Source organism: Pelophylax lessonae, assembly GCF_965119305.1.
Source record: "Pelophylax lessonae genome assembly, chromosome: 4".
Taxonomy (NCBI): Eukaryota; Metazoa; Chordata; class Amphibia; order Anura; family Ranidae; genus Pelophylax; species Pelophylax lessonae.
In genome coordinates this window covers 183,368,309-183,392,512 of record NC_138771.1, presented here as the reverse complement: position 1 = coordinate 183,392,512, position 24,204 = coordinate 183,368,309, and the positions used below count along the sequence as shown (strand labels likewise).

The following is a 24,204-nucleotide window of genomic DNA, read 5'->3' as shown; positions in this document are numbered from 1 at the left end:
AACAATATTAATGTAAAGTTCAAATGTTTTCATCAGAATCCATGAAATTTAGTACCTGCAGAAACTGCTGCTTTAGGATATCATGGAAGCTGGTCATGTTACTAGATGCCTAGGCACTTGTTCACATGACCTCTGCTAAACACATGTACATAAGATATTTAAAAGTTAAGTAGAACCTCTTACAATTGCCATGAAAAAAGGTAAACTCACGAAAAAAAATCCATCTGCAGCTACTAAAAGCTGAAATGTCACATTCTAAATACTTATTTAATTTTCATGTGCTTATAATTTCCTCTTGTGGCATTCTAAAATATTCAACATATGGCACACTTTTCTGAAAATGCGTTGCCAATAACTTAAAAGCAATATTGTATAACATTTGCTTTCAGGAAGAGGGATGTAATGGGGTTGATTTATGAACGTAAATTAGGCTGTTCACTTTGCAAGAGAATTTTCACTTTGCAAAGAGAATTTTCTTAGTTTAGTGAATGTCTGAAAATTCACTTGTGCAAAGAAAATAATAAAATATTTTACGTGTACATAATTAGATCAGCAAATCAGCAGAGTTTCATCTCATTCACTAAGCTTGGAGAAGAGTCCTTTGCAAAGCAAAAATACCCTTGCAAATGAACAGCATATTTGCCTTTAGTAAATCAACTTCAGTATGTTTTTTTTTTTTTTTTAATATTGCATCCCATATTTGAATAAATAACAAAGGAAAAAAGTATACCATGCAGTGTTAGGAAAATCAGTCCACTCAAAATATATTGTTTTAGCTATGGGTAGAGAATGTGGGCTTTTGATATGTTTTAGGGTGTCTGGAAGAGGAATAATCCTACTAAAGATCCTAGCTAAGCTTGCAAAACATTGGAAGGAACAATTAAAAATAGTCCCTTTGTACCTTGGCTTCCAGCAGGTTCTTGCTGGCAAAAGTGATGTCATTGGGTTTAATTAGTAAATCCTGGAAAAGCTGAGAATACCATGTCTCCTGAGAAAATGCTCCAGCGCTGTGCAAAATAACATTGCCATGAGATTGGGGATGCTTAGAAGGCCCAATAACACCTAGTCTAGCTTAATATGCAAGAGGCTGTGATGTAAGGTCAGTATCTATTACATTTTTCTTCCAACGTTTGTGTATTTATTTATTTATTTTCTATTTTTTATATAGTGTGTGTGTGTGTGCTTGTGTGTGTATAATACATATTTGTGTTTGTAAGTACATCCCTAAAAACTAGGCCCAGTCATTTTAGAGTAAAACAATAACTGCTGACATACTTAAAGCCCCTTAAAAATAAAATATATAAAAATATTTACATAATGCCAACACAGTCAAGGTTTTGTTGAAAGTTTACAGCAAAGTTCAGTTTAGGAATTTGTGTTTAGAACTGTTCAGCAATGTGTAATGCCATAACAGTCATAAATAGAAAATAAACAGAAGGCTTAGGATCCCAGTATGCTCCGTGGCATGCGGTGATTATCTGCTTTTCCACGTGATCGTCGTTCCTGTTGCTGTACATATTTCCATTTGCTTGGAGGAGTTTTTAGCTTTTTTCTTCTTTTATCAGTACACCATACTTTTTCACAATATTCCTCGACTTTTTGAAAATTGCTGTATCCAATAAGCTGCAAAAACTCCTTGTACCATGGCTTAGAGTGTTGAGGAATGCTGGATTGCACAGGACAGGGCATTTTTTGGATTACTGTCTCTTCCTCATCATCTTTGTTAAACATTTCATCCACACGTTCTTCCTCCACAACCTCCAGATTCATTTTTCTTATTACATGAACAAAACTATGCTCGACAGTTTGGCAAAAATACACTCCAGCATCTGTTCTATGGAGCTTTAGAAACAGAAGCCCATAATCTGTCAATATTACCCGTTCACTTGTTTTCACCTATGAAAAGAAAAGTAATTATTAGTATTCTTGTTTACTGTGCATTTTTGGTAGACATGCAAGTACCTTAAATGGTAATGTTAAATTCAAGAGGAAGTAAACCCGTTTAAAAAATGTGGGAAAAAAAAAAACCTGTAAAGACAAAGGCATAATGAGCTGCATCGCATACTAGTTCATTATGAAGTACTTACCTAAAAAGGAAGCCCCCACAGTGCCGACAGGACGGCCGACATGTCTGGCCATCCTGCTTCCTGGATCTCGTCCTCCGACCATCTGATTGGCCGGGGGCACGATTACATCACTCCCGCACATGCGCGCGGGAGCTGCCATTCACGGCACTGGTATCTGAAGGAACGGCATGGGTGGCCGTTCCTTCAGAGCGCATGCGCCGATGACATCATCGGCTGCATGCACTGTAAATATCTTCTAAACAGTGCAAGTTTAGGAGATATTTATAGCACCTATAGGTAAGCCTTAATGTAGGCTTACCTATAGGTAAACTGTAAACAAAAGGGGGTTACAACCTCTTTAATAATGGAAAATCACTAAAAAGTCATTTCTTATTGTTGTTTTTTCTTTCTTTCATGCATATATCATAGTTCAGATCATTAGAGTAGAAATCAGTTGGAGGAACCAGTCTAAAAGAAAAGAAACCCACCAAAAAATACTTCAAAAAGTTTTACTGCTACATTATAGTCCTTTGATGTACAGCTCACATTTTTACATTTCTGGATAGACTAAGAAAGTGTAATTTTTTGGAAATTGTTGTCTGTGTCTCTACTGGAAATATTTAACCTTTGTACATGTCCTGGTAACCATACACTTCAGCAAGAAAGTAATTGAAAATCCACATTGTTTTCACAAGAAAATCCTCAAATTAAGATGCCTGTTCCAACAACTGTCTATGAGGGGATTTCCCCTTAGCTTTGAAAAGAGTTCCTCCTACTTCCTGTTGTGTCTTAAGGACAGAAGTAAAAGGAAATCTTCCCCAAAGAGGCACAGACAAAAAGGACTGACGGACTGATTTGGCTTTACCTAATCTAGCATTTAAAAGGCTTTAAGGAAATATTGCAATATTAGCTTGAAATATGTATTTGCTTATAACACATTACTTTACCTTTAAACAGCATTTACCTTTACATTTTTAAAGCCCTGATCTGCCTCTTGCAAGTCTGGTACAATTTACTTTTAGAAAGTGGAAACAACATATACATCCACATTTTGTGTGGGTTATTGCTTCCCAGACTTCTACATAAGACCACAATATATAGGACATAAATGATTCAGTAACTGATTACAGATCCCAGAAATTGTGAACAGTAAACCAATGCGCTAACCAGTATCTGCAGGTAAAGCAAAGAAAGCACAAAAACAAAATATTAAATAATCTATATAAAAGATAAAGAGTAAATAACAGGCAATATCAGCCAATCTCTGTAGTGTCACCACATACAATAACAATAATTAGTGATGAGAGAAACACCCCCCTGTTCGGTTCGCACCAGAAACCAGAACATCTTGAATAGGGGAAATGATCTAGCGAAGAGGAACAATCACAAGTCCTCATTTTAAAGGCTTAAATGCAAGTGAGTATTAATCACCCGCTGGCCAGGGGAGATGCAAACCCATAGCCTCTAACTTGCAAGCCTGTTATCCTACCAGCTATGCCACTGAGCCAGCTGATTAACCTAAGACTCTCTCTGCTTAACTAACTTCTATCTGAGTTTGACAGCTCTTTTATAGGGCTCTGACGTCACCAGCGCCCCATAATCCACTGTTCAGGTGCAGTGAATAAATTACTGATGTCACGTCAGAAGGGGCGGGGACAATTAATAGGTTTTAATTAAAATCCATAATTAATATTAATCACCGCTGGCCATATTCTAACCCACAGCCTCTCACTTACAAGCCCGTTATTCTACCAGCTACACCATCGAGCCAGCTCATTAACCCAAGACTCTCTCTGCCTAACTAACTTCTATCTGAGTTTGACAGCTCTTTTATAGGGCTCTGACATCACCAGCACCCTATAATTCACTGCTCAGGTGCAGTTAATAAATTGACGTCAGTAATTTATTCACTGCCCCTGAGCAATGTATTATGGGGTGCTGGTGACGTCAGAGACCTATAAAAGAGCTGTCAAACTCAGATAGAAGTTAGTTAGGCAGAGAGAGTCTTAGGTTAAACAGCTGGCTCGGTGGCGTAGGTGCTAGAATAACGTGCTTGCAAATGAGAGGCTGTGGGTTTGATTCCCTGGCCAGCGGACGATTAATAATAATTATGGATATTAAATAAAACCTATTAAATTAATTATGGATGCGGGGACTCAAGGTTCCCGTGAAGAAGAAGCCCATTTGTTTGCCATTCGGCGAATGGGCGAAAAGGCAGTGTTTGAGTCTTAGGTTAGACTCGAACACGAAGCTCATCACTAACAGTAATCATAAAAAATCAAATCGGTGCTAAAACATTAAACAACTGTTAGATATTTATTCCAAATTCATAATTTGGCACTTATTGGAATTATATTATATTTACAGCAAGCTTGTAAAATATATGTGGTTTTATGATTAATCATAATATTAATACGTGTGAATGACCTTGATCAGTTGATCGAGTGATAAAAGTTCTTCATCTGAGCTGAGGCAGTAAAATGTCAGCTAATTCTGGGGTATGTAGCTAGTTGGGAGATGACATATAAGGTATCTGGTATAGAAAGTCATGGAAGTCAAGAATAGGATCCATGTAATACTAGGAATAATACATATATTAGTTTAAATAATGTTAGTTAGGATTAGTGTAATCCCAGTCATAATTAATCATATTGGTATAAGTTGGTAAAATGTGTTACTTTTGTATAGACTTTTGGTTATATGGTGTAACGTGACATCAGCCACATTAGATGTTACAAGAAAAGAGTGTTACATGTGGGCTTGTCAATCAAAGTCCATATATGACTTTATGAGTTTAGTACCTCCTCTTGTATAGAATAACTGAAGTTAGCAGAAATTATGTATGCCATACAAGGTTTTGAGCGTTGAGATTATGACGTCTACATGTAAGATACATTGCCAAGAGATTGACATTTGAGCAGGGCACACAGATACACAGACTAGGGAAAAGCACACACACATCACCTCTTCTCCACAAAAACTATACATAGACTTTTTGACAACTTAAGCAGGTGTTTGTTCTCTGAAACCTAGAGACGTAATTTTCTGCTTCTTCCTGTGCTTAAAGATTTACACTGAAGGACATAGAGGAACATACACATGTCTATACAGCCATGATTTCAAGCTGGACACATTTATCAGAAGTATTGCTTGTTTTTATTCCTTATATTTTTACCTACACTGAACTGAACTGTTATACCTTTTACATTGTATTGTTGATGCCATTTGTGTAATTTAATAAATTCACACTTTGTTTGTAAGTCAGGCTGGCTATCAATGCTAATTATCCGGAAAACGACTAACGATAGAAAAATATTAGATATATTCTATATTTTACAACAATATATATATATATATATATATATATACTGTATATATATATATATATATATATATATATATATATATATATATATATATATATATATATATATATATATATATACTGTATATATATATATATATATATATATATATATATATATAACATGTGTCAATGAAGATCATCAAATCAGCACAAATATTCAAATATAAATATAAAGTGCATAACATGGTAATATAAAGCAGAAGTGAAAAATTAAAGCCATGTGTAGTAGTGCAATTAATACAAGTGAAAAACAATCACAATAATTAAAATTTAAAAAATCAATAAGTCCATGTGAAAAATGTGTAGAAAAAATGTGAGAATAAAAATATAAGTCCACAAATAATGAGCAATAGTATCCAGTGATAGAGGTGTCCCCAGTGCAGAGTCGCAAACAAGCACTAACCACCAACAGGTGCAATGGCCGCTCACCCTAATTAACGGTAATATGCAAATTCATATTAGGCAATTCAGTTGTAGAAATTCCCTCAATGTCAGTCAGTGACCAACTCAAGTAAAACACATAGGCATCTCCATAGTGTAGTATATAAAAATCAAGGTTTATTATAAAACATAGTAACTTACAGAGTGGCAAACAAATGCAGGTAAGCCTTCTCAGATAGAACCAAAGGGTCCCCGGATCAAAAGTGTAGAAAATTTCAAACTTGCGGTCTTGGCCGAAGACTGGAAGTGACGTCACCTGGCTCCTCCCAACCCAATTCCCTCCATGGTCACTATCTGCCATGGAGGGAATTTCTACAACTGGATTGCCTAATATAAATGTGCATATTAACTTTATTTAAGGTGAGCGGCCATTGCACCTGTTGGTGGATAGTGCTTGTTTGGGTCTCTGCACTGGTGACACCTCTATTACTGGATACTATTGCTCAATATTTGTAGACTTATGTTTTTATTCTCTCTTTTTTCTACTGATTTTTTCACATTTTTTATATGGACTTATTGATTTTTTTTTTTAATTTAATTTTTGTGTTTGTGTTTCACTTGTATGAATTGCACTACTACACGAGGCCCTAATTATTCACTTCTGCTTTATATTAGCATGTTATGCAGTTTATATTTATATTTTAATATTTGTGCTGATTTGAAGGTCTTCATTGGTGCAGGTCCCAGAAATTAAACTAACAGTCAGTAGATTGGGTAGCAGGGTATATAAGTGTTAATAAATGTACAGTATATAAATGTACAATATTAGTGTAGCTCCTACATTTAACTCATTCTCATTGTTCTATTTGTGTGTGAGAAGCTTATCTTTCAAGAAAGCAGAAGGGAGGAGAGAAAAAACAATTCTTCATCAAATCTTTGTAAGCAAATACTGCATTTCACTTAATATTAAGTCAGGCTTTAAAATTATATTACCTCCTCTTTCTTTGTTTCGTGTGCTTTCTGTACAAACCAGATGACCTTAGATTGCAATGAACGTGGCATGCATTCCAATAAGGTAGTGTTATGCTCAACGCCATATATTGTATACTCTTCAGTCTTTCCTAAAGATTCTCCTACAAGAATAATGGGTAGAAATCATTCTCAAATTATCAAAGTTAATATTGTGGCTGCATTAACTTTCTTTTTCACCTGATGATCTGGCAAGTAACACACCTCCTGTATTAGAGTGTCTGAAGTATAATAAAGGTTTGTTTTTGGGTTTAATACCACTTTAAGCAATATAAATGATTATATTTTGAGTGATGTTTTCAAACACTATGTGCAGTCATTACAACCTTTTCTGTACCTGTAAAATATTGACAATTTTATTGTACTAGAAAGTACACAGTTCCACTAGAATCTCACTTGTTGATGTGTCTTCTTAATGTGTCTTGAATCCAAAGAGCTTTATCATAACCATAACAATTTAATCAAAATCACAACCCTATGGTTAAGCCCTTTGGGTAAAACATGTGAATGAATGAGGCCCTGGTGGGGCCATGTACTCTGACATATAAAATCCTTGGAAGATGGAGTGCAGTTGCATTGCTTAGTCAAAAAAAGTGGGAGTTGGAGCGAGTCTTTTGGCAGTCTACAATAGCACCTGACGGTCGCAGGCAAGCAAAGACTTAGGCTTGAGAGGTGTACACAATTATGCTTTTGCAGTTTTACTTCTCCTTCAAAAGAGCTAGTTTCCATGCAGGATGCTGTCCTCTGCAAAATTGCCATTAGAAGATTTAGAAGATTTGGAGCCTATAGATGATACCACTGGTTTGCATGTTAAAGGGACAAATGAATATATGAACTGCAACTGCTGATTTCTTTTTTTAGATGCAAATTCCAGGGCTCTAGTCATTGCTTCACTATTATCTGGCCTGGAACAAACATTTTTAGATGTGCAAATAAATAAGTACTGTATTTTCCGGCGTATAAGATGACTTTTGAACCTCCAAAAAATCCCCCAAAAATGGGGGGGTCGACTTATACGCCGAGTATAAAAATTCCAAAGGTAATTCAGTAAGTGTAATCTATGAAAGCCCTGGCTGTCTGTGCCCTATTCATCAGCAAGGTACCGCAAGTACCGTAAATGTTTTCTCTTATAAATCTCTAAGGTAATGTAAGTAAGTATTACTGGTAGATGTATAATCTTCTCAAGGCGCTGGCTGTGCGGGAATCCTGTACCAGTATACTGTACCGTAGCTTTGGCTACATAGTATACCGCGCTGAGCCAAACACGGTGAGCAATGTATCCTATTATTGAATGCATAGCCTGCTCAGATTGGCGGAGTCAGAGAGGCGGGATTATGTTACTCTCTCTGACTCCGTCAATCCGAGCAGGCTTTGCATTCAATAATAAAATACATCGCTCACTGCGATTGGCTAAGCGCGGTATACTGTATGTAGCCGAAGCTACGGTACATATGGTATACCGGTACAGGATTTCCACACACCCAGCACCTTGAGAGATTATACATCTACTGGTAAAACTTACTTACAATGCCTTGGAGATTTATAAGAGAGTACATTTATGGTACTTACGGTACCTTGCAGATGAATAGGGCACAGACAGCCAGGGCTTTCATAGATTACACTTACTTAATTACCTTTGGGATTTTTATGCTCGGCGTATATGGCGTTGCCTTGCTTTGCTTCGGAAGGGGGGGTAGTCTTATATGGCGAGTATAGCCCAAAACCTGTGTTTGACTTGAAAAGTAGGGGGGTCATCTTGTACGCCCAGTCATCTTATACGCTGGAAAATACAGTAAGTAATAAAGGAAGCCATTCATAGAAATGATGCCTTCAAAAGCAAGTTAGCATTAATAGTTTCCATATTTCTATACTTACTGGTTCTTTTAAGATTTATTGTTTTAACAATGTTTTAAACCATACCATTTTCTTTTCTTTAAATTCTTTATTTACGTTTTTCAGTGGACTGGGATGTGAACATAGTATACATATGCACATTGTACAATACAGAGAATAAGCTCATCTGCTGGGCAACCTAATCATAGGACATCCCCGGTCTATCAAGTAATAATAGCATAGTGACAGCAGCCATCCAAGGCTAAAAATCACTAACAGAGATTGCATACCATTTAGAAATATGGGTAGAAGAAAAAGTATTTTTCATTTTTTGTATTTCTTAGGGTAGATTTGTTTCTTGATATGGAACTGATATGGATTTTTTTTTGCAAGAGGAGGGCTAGTGTGACTGCAAGGGAAAAAATATTATTTTACTTCCATGTGCAAAATGTGATGTCAGTTATTAGTACTAGTCTTAATCATTTATGGCTTTTAAAACCTGGATATACAGTAAATAAAAACACTTTATTAGTGTAGAGTTTCACAAAATGATCTTTATATTATCTGACCTAAAAATGTAAGAAAATGTATACTGTATGCATATTAACTTACCATTAAACTGTTGTCCTGAACACTGCTGGGCTGCATTGCCATGTCGAACATCTTGCCTTCTAAAACGTCTGTGAAAAGTATAAACTATTTAACAGCACATCATTATAGTGGAAGCTGTATGTAAATACATCATTTAAGCACATTAGCCTAAGTACACCTTAAGCCCAGCTGGAATTGGCATGATTATGACTAATTTACATACTGGGGTTGAACAATTAGAAGCAAATAGGTTTTTCACTTTGTAAGAGAAGTTACACATTGTAGAGGAATTTGCCCAGAGCTTAGTGAAGGTGGTGATGTTTTACAAAACAAATGAAAAAAAAAAATGACCCAATCACGTCTAAGGAATATAAAAAATATAATTTTTGATTTCACATTATTGAATAATGGAAGTAAGCAGAGGTTCTAAGCTTTAGAGCAAATTCCCTTGCAAAGCGAACAACCTGTTTTTTTGTTTTTTTTTTCCGTAAATTAACCCACTAGCTCCAATGCTTTAAATTAGTAACTTTATTAATAAGTAAGAGCAAAAGTAGCCCCACTGGCTAAATGGGAAAAATGAGATGCTTCCCCCATCCATGCTAACCAGAATAGGAGGAATCTGTTCTATTGGCTATTAAATTCAAATAGTCATGACACCCACAGCTACCTAAATACCCAATTTAGCAGGAATCAGTTGAAATTCAAACCCTATATGACTAGCTTAAGTCCTATTTTATGCATATAATACCTATTACGTTAATATAAATATTTTGACGGATTGGATCGGATTGGATGTCAGCCGATGTCAGCAAACATGTCTCTGTTGACATCCAATGCCCCATAGAGATGCATGGGGTGACCGTTCAGATCCGCCAAAAAAAACTGACAGGCGTATCTGAACGGTCTGCCTGTGTGAAAGGGGCCTAAGGGTTCTGTCCCAAGGAAGTTGCTTCATTTACAGAATTTACAATCAGAAAGCACATTCAAATGTAGTGCAACTATACCATTTTAGCATTTGTGAATTAAAGTGTATGTCAGGGCAAAAAAAGTGTATACAGTAAAACTCTGTAATACATTTAGATTTCCCCATATTTTATCACTTTGCAAGTATTGAACAGTTATCTGCCAGTAAGACACTACGTTGAATGAGCCAGGTAGCTGATGTATCATAAGTTTCACTAAGTCCTGTTGTAGCCTGACAACACACAACATGATTGTGCACTAAGTAGTGTTAGACATGCTGTTTTCTTTTGCTAAAATACTCAATCTCTAGCAAATATAATTGCAGTGGCAATCCTATTATCATTTACTATGAATTCTAATGAGCACAAAATAAATTCTATAAAATATATAATAAATGTACAATATCATCAATCAAAATAAAGTGCCTGTATAATAAAAAAAGAGTTGTATTGTGCAAATTGTGTGCATAAAATACATACAATAAAATTACATAGCTACATAGTTAGTCAGGTTGAAAAGAGGCACAAATCCATCTAGTTCAACCAATAAAAAAATAAATAAAAAAAATCAACCATACAATCCCATATACACAATCCTATACCCACAGTTGATCCAGAGGAAATGTATAATCAGTAATCCAAAACGTAAATTGCTACCTGTCTCCAAATCATAATGAAATCACAATAAAACATTTATATAATAATAAATAAACAGAATAAAACAGTCATATAAATGATAACTGAGAATGTGATTCACTTATTGTGTAAACAGAAATTGGTATTTAACGTCGTATTCATCATCACCAAAACAGCCAATATCATTCTTCAAACAAATCCTCCAGTGTGTGTCCTGACATCGAAAATGAGTAATAATAGTAGTAATAATAAACTAGTAACCACTAACCAGTGATAGTAACCAGTAATAGTAATAATAAACACTCTGGCTTTATTAGCTTTCTATGTGACACATTTTCTTTTAAATAAATGGCATTGCACTATGGGTTTGGTTCCTCTGGTTTGTATGTGAGGGAGACAGTATAGAATACCAGCAAGTATAGGCATCCTTTCCAAGGACAGGATCTGATGTACATAGGTGACTTCTAGCTGCTTAATCCATCTGAGGTGGAGAGATGAATAGGCACTGGTTGTTTTTATTTAGTGAGTATTTCTTTTTGCATAAAGGCTGCATTTCTGGTTAGTGCTCCATCGATATTGGCTGTTTTTGTGTTAGTGGATATGACTTTAATTACCATGTTTACACAAGAAGTGAATCGCGTTTTTAGCTGCCATTTATATGATTGTTTTTATCAGTTCATTTGTTTTTTAATATTTGAAGATTCCATTATAATTACATCACGATTTGTATCATGAGACATTTAGCACTTTACTTTTTGGATTATTGATTATACATTTTATTGTATCATTTTTTATGTGCAGGATTTGCACAATAAGACACTTGGCACTTTATTTTGATTGATAGCATTGTTCATTTATTATATATTTTACAAAAATTATTTTGTTCACAATAAAATTGATAGTACATTATATTAATATTGGTGCTGCAATTATATTTGATAATTTATTAGGATTTGCATATTTAAGCCTTCCTTTGCTAGCTGCCGAACTAAGATCACTAGCAGAGAGTTTCATTTTTTCTGTTTTGATTTTATCAAAATACTATTTTTCTATAACATGGGCAATAATTATTCTATAGTCAAAGAGAAAAACTAGGAAGGCATGGCAGAACACATAATATTTCTGAGTTTCTGGCAAGATCAACAGAATTTTTTTTGCACTAATTGAATAAATACAGTATTACAAAATGCTCTTATTTGTGTATTTAACAGATCAAAAGGTATCTAATAAGAGAATTTCATTGTTAGGATTCACATAAACTTAAAAAAACTTCCTGCCTATTAGTCAGTTGCTCAACTTTGTTGTAGCAAAATAATTGCAATTTATTGATTTAATAATTTGTACAAGTATTAAAAGTTGTGAAATGCATTGATTTAGTAAATGTACAAGTAACTTTTTTTTTTTACTGCTATACCATTTGTTTTGGCTAATGTTTCTACTCAGTAGTTGTACTCACCTTTTGGAATGTGTACCTAAGGGATAATACCTGGAACAGGACATCCCATCCCATGCACAATATGGGTCACGAGCCAGACAGCAGTCTGCACAAGCTGTGCCATACATCTCACAATGGTGGAGCTTTGTTTGAGCTACATGAAATTTAGATCCAACATACAATTGTTGCTGAAAATGTAAAATCAAGAAATTAATGAATATTTCATTTATAAAAATCAAGGTCCTTTTTTTTTTTTTTTTTAATCAAGTCTTCATACTTTAACCTGACAACTAAAGAACAGCCCCTTTAAAAATGAAACCTTTTTAAAATTAAAGTTTAAAGATTTCAATTATCAGTCTATGACTGCCCAAATAAGGGATACAGATCTATCAGTATGTAATCATTTTACAAAAATGGTGGAGATGAATGCCTTGTTGAATTCTATTTGTGAGAATTAATTTAAAAAAGTTAGTATAATCATCTACCTAAAATATAAGACAGTTTTATTGATTATTAATATAAATTACAGAGATGTGAAAGGAGCCTTTAGAATAAAACAGATAAGTTAGTTATTCATGCATTATATAAATACATGAATACATAACTATGCATAAATATATACCAATAAACAATATAAAGTCACAGGAAGCTTTTCTGAGAGTACCTCACTGTGATGAAATTTTAACACTAGTGTATATCTGAAGAACTGGCATATCAAATTATTATGTATTATGTGCAAATCTTGTCTGTGTATAGAGGTACGGGTAAATTTAAATAAAGATGCTTAAATACCTCCACATCATCCAGTTGCAACATTAATAATTGATTATTGTAATTCCATAACAAATTAATCGCTTAACAATTTAACCACTGATCCAGCCGCTGATTCAATATTATTATTATTTTTATTATACAGGATTTATATAGCGCAAACAGTTTGCATAACAATAAATTGCAAGATACTATATATAAATATATCATCCATTTGCATAGTAGTATACAGTATAGCGCCTAACAAGTTCCCACCCAGCCTATAGCAAAATGATGGCCTGACGAGACGTTCGTCAATCAGGGTGGACATCATATGATGGCCTCCCATGCAGTTGTAGGGCTGGGCTGTAGCGTAATATGTCACTAGCTTTGTCTATTGGTCATAGCTGATGACTGATGAGTGTATCGGCCTGCTGCCGGTACCATGTGATCGCTGTGACCATTCACAGCAAATCACATGATAATTGTAAACAATGGATGGCTTCCTTTCATGCCATCCAATGTGTACAATTATGTTGATAGCTGTGGTTGGTCACAGTGATTCCGTGGTACAGACAGGGCCAATCATAGCCCATTTGTACCATGTGATTAGATGTGACCAATCACAGGTAACCACAACAAAACTCACTGAATGTATCAGTTTCATCCAGTAAAAATGGTTGCCTATTCTAGTGAAATTCACTGGTATAAACAACCATAATGTGTAAAAAAAATCCTCATCATTCCCCCAGGGTAGTACAGTGTTACTGTGGTAACACTGTATTGCTCTGGTCACAATGTGTAAAATAAATAAATAAATAAACAAAAGAAAGCATAAAAAAATATATATATATATATTCAGTATGCTTGATCACCGCCACACCCATACACTGTACTGTATCATACATTCCATCCAGCTAATTTAATAAAAGTTGTGTAGGTAGACATGCTGGGGTTGATTTACTTAAACTGGAGAGTGAGAAATCTGGTGCAACCAATCAGTTTCCAGGTTTGTTTGTCAAAGCTTAATTGAACAAGCTGAAACTAGAATTTGCTTGGCTACCTGTAACGCTCCTTGCGTTTCTAATAAGGTGTGGATTTTCAGCTGCAGAAGTAGTTCCACGTCAGTAGTCATGTAGGAGATATGCTGAGATACCAATCCCAACCTCAATGACTCATCATGTATGGAAGGTCTTATTTCAGCCAGTAAATACACACAGTAATTAAGCTGGTTCCTAGTGTGACTTTATATACATGTGGTAAGACAATGATAAAGGTCTTAGGGATAGGTTTGAGTGGAAGTGGTAGGTGACAGACACTTGAGGTGAGACAGTGCAGATGGATGCAGGAAGGGTTAGCGATCATGTATGATAACAGATGACAGAGTAGCAGGTGCATACAGGAAAGATCAACCCAGTGCAGGAAATAGTAGCAGTAGCCTCAAGAGCTAGCAATCTAGTTATGCAGATGTAAAAGACAGTCCTTGCTATGCAGAGCTAAATAGTGTAAGCCTAGTACAAGTCTATAGAGATTTCCCCTGTGGGGTACTTAGCACTAATAGCGATAGCCGAAGGATCGCTCAGGAGATGCGGATGATCCAGTAGCAGGAGGCAGGGATCAGCGCAGCGAGGTTCGTCAGCGAGGAGAGCTTGCAAGCATGGAAGCTTCAAGCAAGATTAGTATCCAGGTACTGGTGTTTGAACGAACACATGTGAGTGAGAACCGACGCCCTAAATAGCCATCTAGTCCGGCGCTGGGTGATGACAGCTTCAGCCTTAAAGGGAAACACACCTATATGTGTTTCTTCTGTCTAGGTAGATGGAAATCACCCGGAATAAATGTGATAGGAGGCACTGAGAGTGCCAGAACCTTACATTACCCCCCCCGTAAGGCCGGCTCCGGAAGGCCTCTAAGGCTGGTTGTTGATATAAGAATCACATGAGACTGGTTGCCGATACGAGAATCGGATAAGACTGGTCTCCGATATGAAAATCGGGAAAAAAAAAAAAATGGTTGCCGATATGAGAATCGGATCAGGTTGGTAACCGATCTGAGAATCGGATCCCTTGTTGCCGATATGAAAATCGGATCAGGTTGGTAGCCGATGAGAATCGGATCCCTTGTTGCCGATATAAAAATCGGATCAGGTTGGTAACCAAAGAGAATCGGATCACTTGTTGTTAGGGTGTCTGCTACATGGACCCCTCACTAGAATCGGACGCATAACCATCCGAAGTAATCCTAGTAGACCTAGCAACCAATGCTTCTTCAAACATCCTCAGATCCTTCCTACATACCACAGTGCCATTAGAAGCACGTACGCAGTCAGGTGCAAGAATCTCTGTATTTTCATCGGAAGCCAGAAATGTGCTTGCAAAAATAGGAGTATCCTCAGGAGGTGGTACAGGAGGGTTTTTTGAACGTGGTATAAAGTTCACAGGAGTTGAAGGAATATCTATTTGTAACGCTCCTTGCGTTTCTTATAAGGTGTGGATTTTCAGCTGCAGAAGTAGTTCCACGTCAGTAGTCATGTAGGAGATATGCTGAGATACCAATCCCAACCTCAATGACTCATCATGTATGGAAGGTCTTATTTCAGCCAGTAAATACACACAGTAATTAAGCTGGTTCCTAGTGTGACTTTATATACATGTGGTAAGACAATGATAAAGGTCTTAGGGATAGGTTTGAGTGGAAGTGGTAGGTGACAGACACTTGAGGTGAGACAGTGCAGATGGATGCAGGAAGGGTTAGCGATCATGTATGATAACAGATGACATAGTAGCAGGTGCATACAGGAGAGATCAACCCAGTGCAGGAAATAGTAGCAGTAGCCTCAAGAGCTAGCAATCTAGTTATGCAGATGTAAAAGACAGTCCTTGCTATGCAGAGCTAAATAGTGTAAGCCTAGTACAAGTCTATAGAGATTTCCCCTGTGGGGTACTTAGCACTAATAGCGATAGCCGAAGGATCGCTCAGGAGATGCGGATGATCCAGTAGCAGGATGCAGGGATCAGCGCAGCGAGGTTCGTCAGCGAGGAGAGCTTGCAAGCATGGAAGCTTCAAGCAAGATTAGTATCCAGGTACTGGTGTTTGAACGAACACATGTGAGTGAGAACCGACGCCCTAAATAGCCATCTAGTCCGGCGCTGGGTGATGACAGCTTCAGCCTTAAAGGGAAACACACCTATATGTGTTTCTTCTGTCTAGGTAGATGGAAATCACCCGGAATAAATGTGATAGGAGGCACTGAGAGTGCCAGAACCTTACACTATTCCAATATTTGTTAATTTCTGGGTGTCCTTCACTGATATAGAACGGGGACAGGGCTGGCAACAGCCTTGATAATTTCCAGGCTGTTTTTCAGGGAAGACCCTTCGGATTCGCCTGGCCTCCATTGGGAGAGCCTTAGGCCTATGGGGTCTGGTTGGGCAGAATGTAATGAAATGTCCCCCTTCACCACAATAAAAACAAACGCCACAGATTCTCCTGTGATCTCTTTTTTCTTGGGAGGACAACCTAGCATGTATGGCACCAATCTCCATAGGCTCCTCATCCATCTCTCTAGGATCAGGGTCCAAATGGGATGTGTCAGAGTGACAAGGTCGACTGTTTGAGGCAGGCTCGGACCATGACCAGGCAGGATCACCATATCTACTAGGTCTCCTTTTTTCCTTAGGTAGCCAGGGTCTGTGGTTACCTGGAGCGGGTTTAGGAGTGGGGTCAATAGCTGAATTCTGAGAAGAACTGGATAATGGCATTTCCATTTTTTCAGACTTCCTTTCTCGTAGTCTTCTATCTATGGTGATACTGAGTTGTATCAATGTATCCAGGGTTTTTGGCATCTCTGCTCGGGCGAGCTCGTCCTTGACGGCTTCTGATAGGCCAAGCCTAAATTGGGTTTTCAGAGATGCATCATTCCATCCTGAATCAAGGGTCCATCTCTTGAATTCTGCGACAAAGTCTTCTACAGGCCTTTTTCCTTGTTTCAAGGATCTTAACTGAAGATCGGCAGTACTCTGCCTATTGGGGTCATCATATAGGCTAGTGAGCTCTGCCAGGAACAAGGCATAGGAGTTGAGAAGCTGGTCGTTTTTTTCAAAAAGAGAATCTGCCCAGGCTCGAGGATCGCCTGATAGGTAAGAAATAATAGTACAAACCTTAATGTGATCAGTAAGGTAGGTACGAGGTTTTAGCAAAAAAAATAACTCACATGCGTTTTTAAATTCGCGAAATTTTTTGCGATCGCCTGTAAATACCAATGGGGGATTTATCGTGGGTTCAGGAGACTGTGCAGAGGTAAGTTGTGTCAGTCTAATTACCTGCTGCGACAGAGCCTGATTGTCGTTTTTCAATTCAGCAAGTGCGTGTATTAACGCAGATACCTGCTGTTTTAATTGTGTCACCTGAGTGGCTACTTCTGCTGAATCCATTTTTTAGGTTCGTTCAATCTGTAACGCTCCTTGCGTTTCTTATAAGGTGTGGATTTTCAGCTGCAGAAGTAGTTCCACGTCAGTAGTCATGTAGGAGATATGCTGAGATACCAATCCCAACCTCAATGACTCATCATGTATGGAAGGTCTTATTTCAGCCAGTAAATACACACAGTAATTAAGCTGGTTCCTAGTGTGACTTTATATACATGTGGTAAGACAATGATAAAGGTCTTAGGGATAGGTTTGAGTGGAAGTGGTAGGTGACAGACACTTGAGGTGAGACAGTGCAGATGGATGCAGGAAGGGTTAGCGATCATGTATGATAACAGATGACAGAGTAGCAGGTGCATACAGGAGAGATCAACCCAGTGCAGGAAATAGTAGCAGTAGCCTCAAGAGCTAGCAATCTAGTTATGCAGATGTAAAAGACAGTCCTTGCTATGCAGAGCTAAATAGTGTAAGCCTAGTACAAGTCTATAGAGATTTCCCCTGTGGGGTACTTAGCACTAATAGCGATAGCCGAAGGATCGCTCAGGAGATGCGGTTGATCCAGTAGCAGGATGCAGGGATCAGCGCAGCGAGGTTCGTCAGCGAGGAGAGCTTGCAAGCATGGAAGCTTCAAGCAAGATTAGTATCCAGGTACTGGTGTTTGAACGAACACATGTGAGTGAGAACCGACGCCCTAAATAGCCATCTAGTCCGGCGCTGGGTGATGACAGCTTCAGCCTTAAAGGGAAACACACCTATATGTGTTTCTTCTGTCTAGGTAGATGGAAATCACCCGGAATAAATGTGATAGGAGGCACTGAGAGTGCCAGAACCTTACACTACCATGCACAGCTGCACCATATTTTGAAATCTCCAGTTTTAGTAAATCAACCTCACTGTATGTGCCATGTACCATGTACAATGAGTCCCAACAAGCTGAATATAAAGTGGTTATCAATATTAATTCCCATTTGCATAATAATACATTATTCTTATCCGCCCATGGATTGAGTGAGTCAGAAGATCACAACTCTGGGCAAGCCAGTATGCTCTGTCTATCTATCTATCTATCTATCTATCTATCTATCTATCTATCTATCTATCTATCTATCTATCTATCTATCTATCTATCTATCTATCTATCTATCTATCTATCTATCTATCTATCTATCTATCTATCTATCTATCTATCTATCTATCTATCTATCTATCTATCTATCTATCTATCTATCTATCTATCTATCTATCTATCTATCTATCTATCTATCTATCTATCTATCTATCTATCTATCTATCTATCTATCTATCTATCTATCTATCTATCTATCTATCTATCTAGAAATGTTCCACTGTATGTCATGATACTTGAGCTGCCCTGAATGATGCCATGCATGACACTCCATATAATACACTGAATGTGAAGAAGTGTCGTGGGGTGGCTTGTTGTGGAGGAAAGAGCAAGTTCACAAATTTCTCACCAAGAATTCAATGTATGTACAGGTCCGAGTGGCAATGCTGAAGATTGTAGATTGCCTTCAATAGCATTGACACTCTGAATAGGGAACTGGCAGAATCACCAGGTAATTGCAACTACAGCATACATTTTGAAGAAAAACAGCAGCACACACAAGCAGATGTTATACTTTTACATCCTTAGATAAAATGTTATATATTGGGTTTATTGTCCCTTCAAGTAAACTATAACAATACCTCTATATACAGACAAAATTTGAATTCATTTTAAGATTATTTACAATTCACAATGAAATATTTCAAGTTATAGTCTGCTTAAAATTAAATTATCTTCAAATACATGTAGTGTGCTATAGACAGGTTATGAAAACATACCCTTTTTGCTGAAATTTCCATTGCAGTTATAGGTTCAGGATTCTGGTAAAAAAAAAAACAAACAAACACGATCAATAGAGGTGACTGTGGATGACAGAGAGATTGATTATAGCAGTTTGACTGATGCTTTATCAGGTGTCAGTCAAATATATAGTGTATGTACAGTAATGATCTACTTTTCCAATGACTCAGCCGAGTGTATGGAGAGAACAGAATGGATTTCACTGTGTTAAATGCATCCTCCTAATAAAGCAAATCTGTCACATGTGAGTGCACCAGAGCAGTTTAAGATTAAGACTGTTAAATAATGAAAAGTTATCACACTGCAAAATTTTTCTCAGTATGAAAAAATGCTACATACATGTGTTACTATTTTTATAGCCAAGCATTCAAATATGGAATAGGTGAATGCTGCTTGCCTTCACTCTACAAAAAAAAAACCTCTTGTGAACTATTTATGAAGATGTTTACCTCGCCAAAATAAACAATTCTGAAGTAAAATTGAAAAACTTTTTTTCAAAATGTTCTGTCTTTTTTCTTTTTTTTTGTAAGAAATAAAAAAAACCAAGCAGTGATTAAATACCACCAAAAGAAATCTCTATTTGTGTGAAAAAATGCTAACAAATTTCATATGGGTACAGTGTAGCATGGCTGCGCAATTGTTATTCAAAGTGTGACAGCGCTGAAAGCTGAAAATTGGCCTGGGCAGGAAGGGGGTGAAAGGGCCCAGTATTGGTTAATACCAAGTTATTGGTATTTAATTGAGCTGTTACCAGAACAAGAAGTTAAGGACTAAACTTCCTTGGGGATACTTGTTCCAGTGACAACTGTCAAATCTCCCCAGTGGGGCACAAACGACAAACAAAAAACCTGGACAATATTTGTGTTCTAGTAAATGTTTTTATTACAGTTTTAATTTTATTTTTCATTAACGTGTTGTACTTTCAATCTTCCCTCTCTGCCTTGTATATCCACTGATCAAGTGTGTTTTTGAAGCTTGAAGAGATAGGAAATCAATATTAACAGTCAAGAGTTTTTTTTTTTACAAACTTATCATAGTCATGGCTATTTGGTGAGTTTGTTTTGATTGTCATTTGATTGTGGTAAAGGAGCAGACATTGTCTTCTGTAAAAGGACACTTTAACCACATGCCGACCGCCCGCCGCCTTTTTACAGCAGACCGCTGTTCTCTTTTCATGGGGAGCGATTGTGGGATACCTGTTCATTGGCTTCCCCGCTGGCATGTAGATGCACGGGGGCGCCCCCAGGATTGCTCCTGCGAACCAATGTACAGGTACGGTGATTTGCGGGAACCTGCCGCCATATATAGGCGGCAGCTGGTCGGCAAGTGGTTAAAGGGTAACTACACTTTCATGGGAAAAAAATAGCAAAAAAAAAAAAATAATAATATAGCATCAATCATTTCCTGCTTGTGTGATTAGCTCACTGGTTTTCCCAGAAGTCTGCCTAAGATACAAGTCAGACTTTTGAAATCCCCTGCAACAAAAATATCATTTTTGGTAAGATACTTCCAATAGGAAATAACATCTAAAGGGATGCAGACCCTGCAACTTTCCTCATTGGAGCCCTGATTCTGCAGCAGCTGGTTGATAATTATGAAACCACTCCCATTAGTCTCACTCTACACAGGGGTTCAGAGGAACAAAGAGTGATTTCCTAAGAATAACAAAAGGTAGGAATCTGCAACAAAGTTTGTTAAAATCCTTGCAATGTACAGAAATCACCTAGAATTACACTTTAAGGATTAACTGTCTAGTATACAACATGAAATCATAAAACAGTAATTCATAATGCATTTACAAGATGGAGAACCTTGGCAAGATACTCATTAATATAAAAATACCTTAAATAACCGAAGTTCTTCAAGAATTACTTCTTCCATTGTTTCTTTTTCCTGATTGTAGATGGTAATAATTTTAAGCACAATTCCATTATCTAATGCATATGAAATTGAGGAAAGAGGAAAGATGTTGTGATTAAAGCAATATTGGATGTATTTAACATGATTAAGGTTACATATACACATTGCACTACTGCACATTTAAAATCTATTCATTCTGATCAGTAATCACGGCACAGTAAAAGGTGTTTGATAAAAAAAAATGCTAATATAAAGTTGCTTATAAACACTGTAAATGTTTCATTGTAATACAATGATATTATGAAATTTCAAAAATGAGTTTAATTACTGCATTGTAACGGGTATTGTAAATAGTCCTAACTGATTATTTGTTGTGACTTTAAAATCATAGATCACCTAAATTATTTACCTTTTATAATCTGCACATTTTTGAATGACAGATTTGACGATATGAGTTAATGAGTAGAGATGTACCGAACTGTTCGCCGGCGGACAGTTCCCGGCGAACTTAGCATGTTCGCGTTCGCCGCTGCGGGCGAACATATGCGATGTTCGGTCTGCCCCCTATAATACATCATTGAGGCAAACTTTGACCAGCCAATCAGCATACCTCCCTCCCACACCCTCCCACCTCCTATAAATAAGCAAGGGCAGCATCCATCTTAGATCATTCTGAAGCAGTGTGTGTTAGTGAGAGCAGGGAGAGTGTTGCTGCTGCTGCTGTTAATAGCTAGGGACAGTTGTTAGTCAGTGTTCCTGGTCTTGCTAGTCAGTGTTCTTGGTCCACTACTGCTGTAAGGACAGCATCCTGACAGCACCCCAAAAAGCCCTTCTAAGGGCTGGCATTTGTGTAATTTTATATATATATATATATATATATATATATATATATATATATATATATATATCTAGTGTCCCCAAAAGCCCTTTTAAGGGCTGGTAATTGAGTTTCTTCTTTTTATATATATATATATATATATATATATATATATATATATCTAGTGTCCCCAAAAGCCCTTTTAAGGGCTGGTAATTGAGTATTTTTTTATATATATATATATATATATATATATATATATATATATATATATATATATATATATGATGAAAAACGAATTTATGCAGCGCTAGCTCAAATAAAGTGTAAAGTGCTGTGATATAAATACAATATTCAATATTTTATAAAGTGCACACTGTATGATCAAATATACAAAAAAGTGCTATGTGCTAAAAAAATCTCTAAGCAATAACAAATAAATATATAGATAAATATATTAGTGCACAATAAACAAAATAGGTGGTTAGAAATAGTCCAAATAAATATTCAGTGCTTGAAAAGAGTCCTTAAAGTGATCCAGAACAGGTCAGAAGCACAGAGGTTAAGAAATGATAAGCTCAGAGTCCTGTCTACAAATGCTCGCAGTTTAGGTAAAAAAATCAATGAACTTGGGTCAATAATGGAATCTGAGAATGTAGATTTAGTGGCTGTTACGGAGACATGGTTTAATGAAAGAAATGACTGGGACATAACCATACCAGGGTACTCTTTATACAGAAGAGACAGAGTAGGCAAGAAAGGAGGAGGAGTGGCCCTGTATGTGAAAGATAGCATTAAATCTAACCTAATACAAGTTGGTGAGGCCAACATAGAGTCAGTTTGGGTTACGTTGCAGTTTGCTAATCATGCAGTAACTCGTGTAGGTGTGATATATAGGCCACCTGGTCAAGTTAAAGAACTAGATGATCTACTAGTTGAAGAAATAGCTAAAATGACAATGAAAGGAGAAGTTATCATTATGGGAGATTTCAATCTTCCAGATATAAACTGGAAAACCAAAATAGCAAGTTCTACCAGGAGTACAGATATTCTAAATTCCCTACTGGGGTTGTCTCTGCAACAAGTGGTTGAGGAGCCAACCCGGAGGGAGGCCATTTTGGATCTGGTATTCACAAATGGGGATTCGGTATATGATGTCATTGTAGGCGAAACCTTGGGATCTAGTGATCACCAGTCAGTGTGGTTTAATATAAGAACTGTGAAAGAGTCACACCACACAAAAACAAAAGTTTTAGATTTTAGAAAAACAGACTTTTCAAAAATGAAATTAGTCATAAATGAGTCCTTATCAGACTGGAACGGATTACATGGAGTCCAGGAGAAATGGGACTACTTAAAAGGTGCATTATTGAAGGCAACAGAAAATTGCATTAGACTTGTCAGTAAAAGCAAAAAAAGGAAGAGACCACTGTGGTACTCAGCAGAAGTGGCCCAAATCATTAAAAATAAAAAGCTAGCATTTTGTAATTATAAAAAAACCCAGAGCAATGAAGATAAGGAAATCTACAAGATTAGGCAGAAAGAGGCCAAGCAAGTTATAAGAACTTCTAAAGCGCAGGTAGAAGAAAAACTAGCTCAGTCTATGAAAAAGGGGGATAAGACATTCTTCAGATATATAAATGAAAAAAGGAAATTAAAACAAGGAATAACTAAATTAAAAACAAAGGACGGAAGGTATGTAGAAGAAAATAAAGGGCTAGCTGACTGCCTTAATGAATACTTCTGTTCAGTTTTTACAGAAGAAAAAGAAGGAGAAGGACCTCCACTTGAAAGGATGACTAATGAATCATTTGATGCATGTGTCTTTACAGAGGAAGACATTCTAAGATTGCTGTCTAAAGTGAAGACAAATAAGTCACAGGGTCCTGATGGGATACACCCAAGATTATTAAAAGAGCTTAGTGGTGAGCTGGCAAAACCATTAACAGATCTATTTAACCAATCATTAGTAACAGGAGTCGTCCCGGAAGACTGGAAATTGGCAAATGTCGTGCCCATTCACAAGAAAGGTAGTAGGGAGGAATCGAGCAACTATAGACCAGTGAGTCTGACATCAATAGTAGGCAAATTAATGGAAACCCTATTAAAGGATAGGATTGTGGAACATCTTAAATCCCATGGATTGCAAGATGAAAAACAACATGGGTTTACTTCAGGGAGAT

At 36.9% G+C, this 24,204-nt stretch overlaps 1 protein-coding gene across 2 annotated transcripts in view; it reads right to left on the bottom strand.

The window, feature by feature from the left end:
• Window positions 1-1,251: 1,251 nt before the first annotated feature.
• Window positions 1,252-24,204, bottom strand: part of SEMA3E (semaphorin 3E) — a 217,190-nt gene continuing 194,237 nt past the window's right edge. The window contains exons 12-17 of one of the 2 annotated variants that reach the window (XM_082255417.1): window positions 21,187-21,278; window positions 19,323-19,364; window positions 12,322-12,488; window positions 9,289-9,356; window positions 6,808-6,947; window positions 1,252-1,896 (exon numbers count right to left, since the gene is read on the bottom strand). In XM_082255417.1, coding sequence (XP_082111543.1) covers window positions 1,441-1,896; window positions 6,808-6,947; window positions 9,289-9,356; window positions 12,322-12,488; window positions 19,323-19,364; window positions 21,187-21,278 — 965 coding nt within the window. In that variant the 3' untranslated portion in view covers window positions 1,252-1,440. The remainder of the gene's footprint in view (window positions 1,897-6,807; window positions 6,948-9,288; window positions 9,357-12,321; window positions 12,489-19,322; window positions 19,365-21,186; window positions 21,279-24,204) is intronic. The other variant, XM_082255418.1, reaches the window with a different exon arrangement.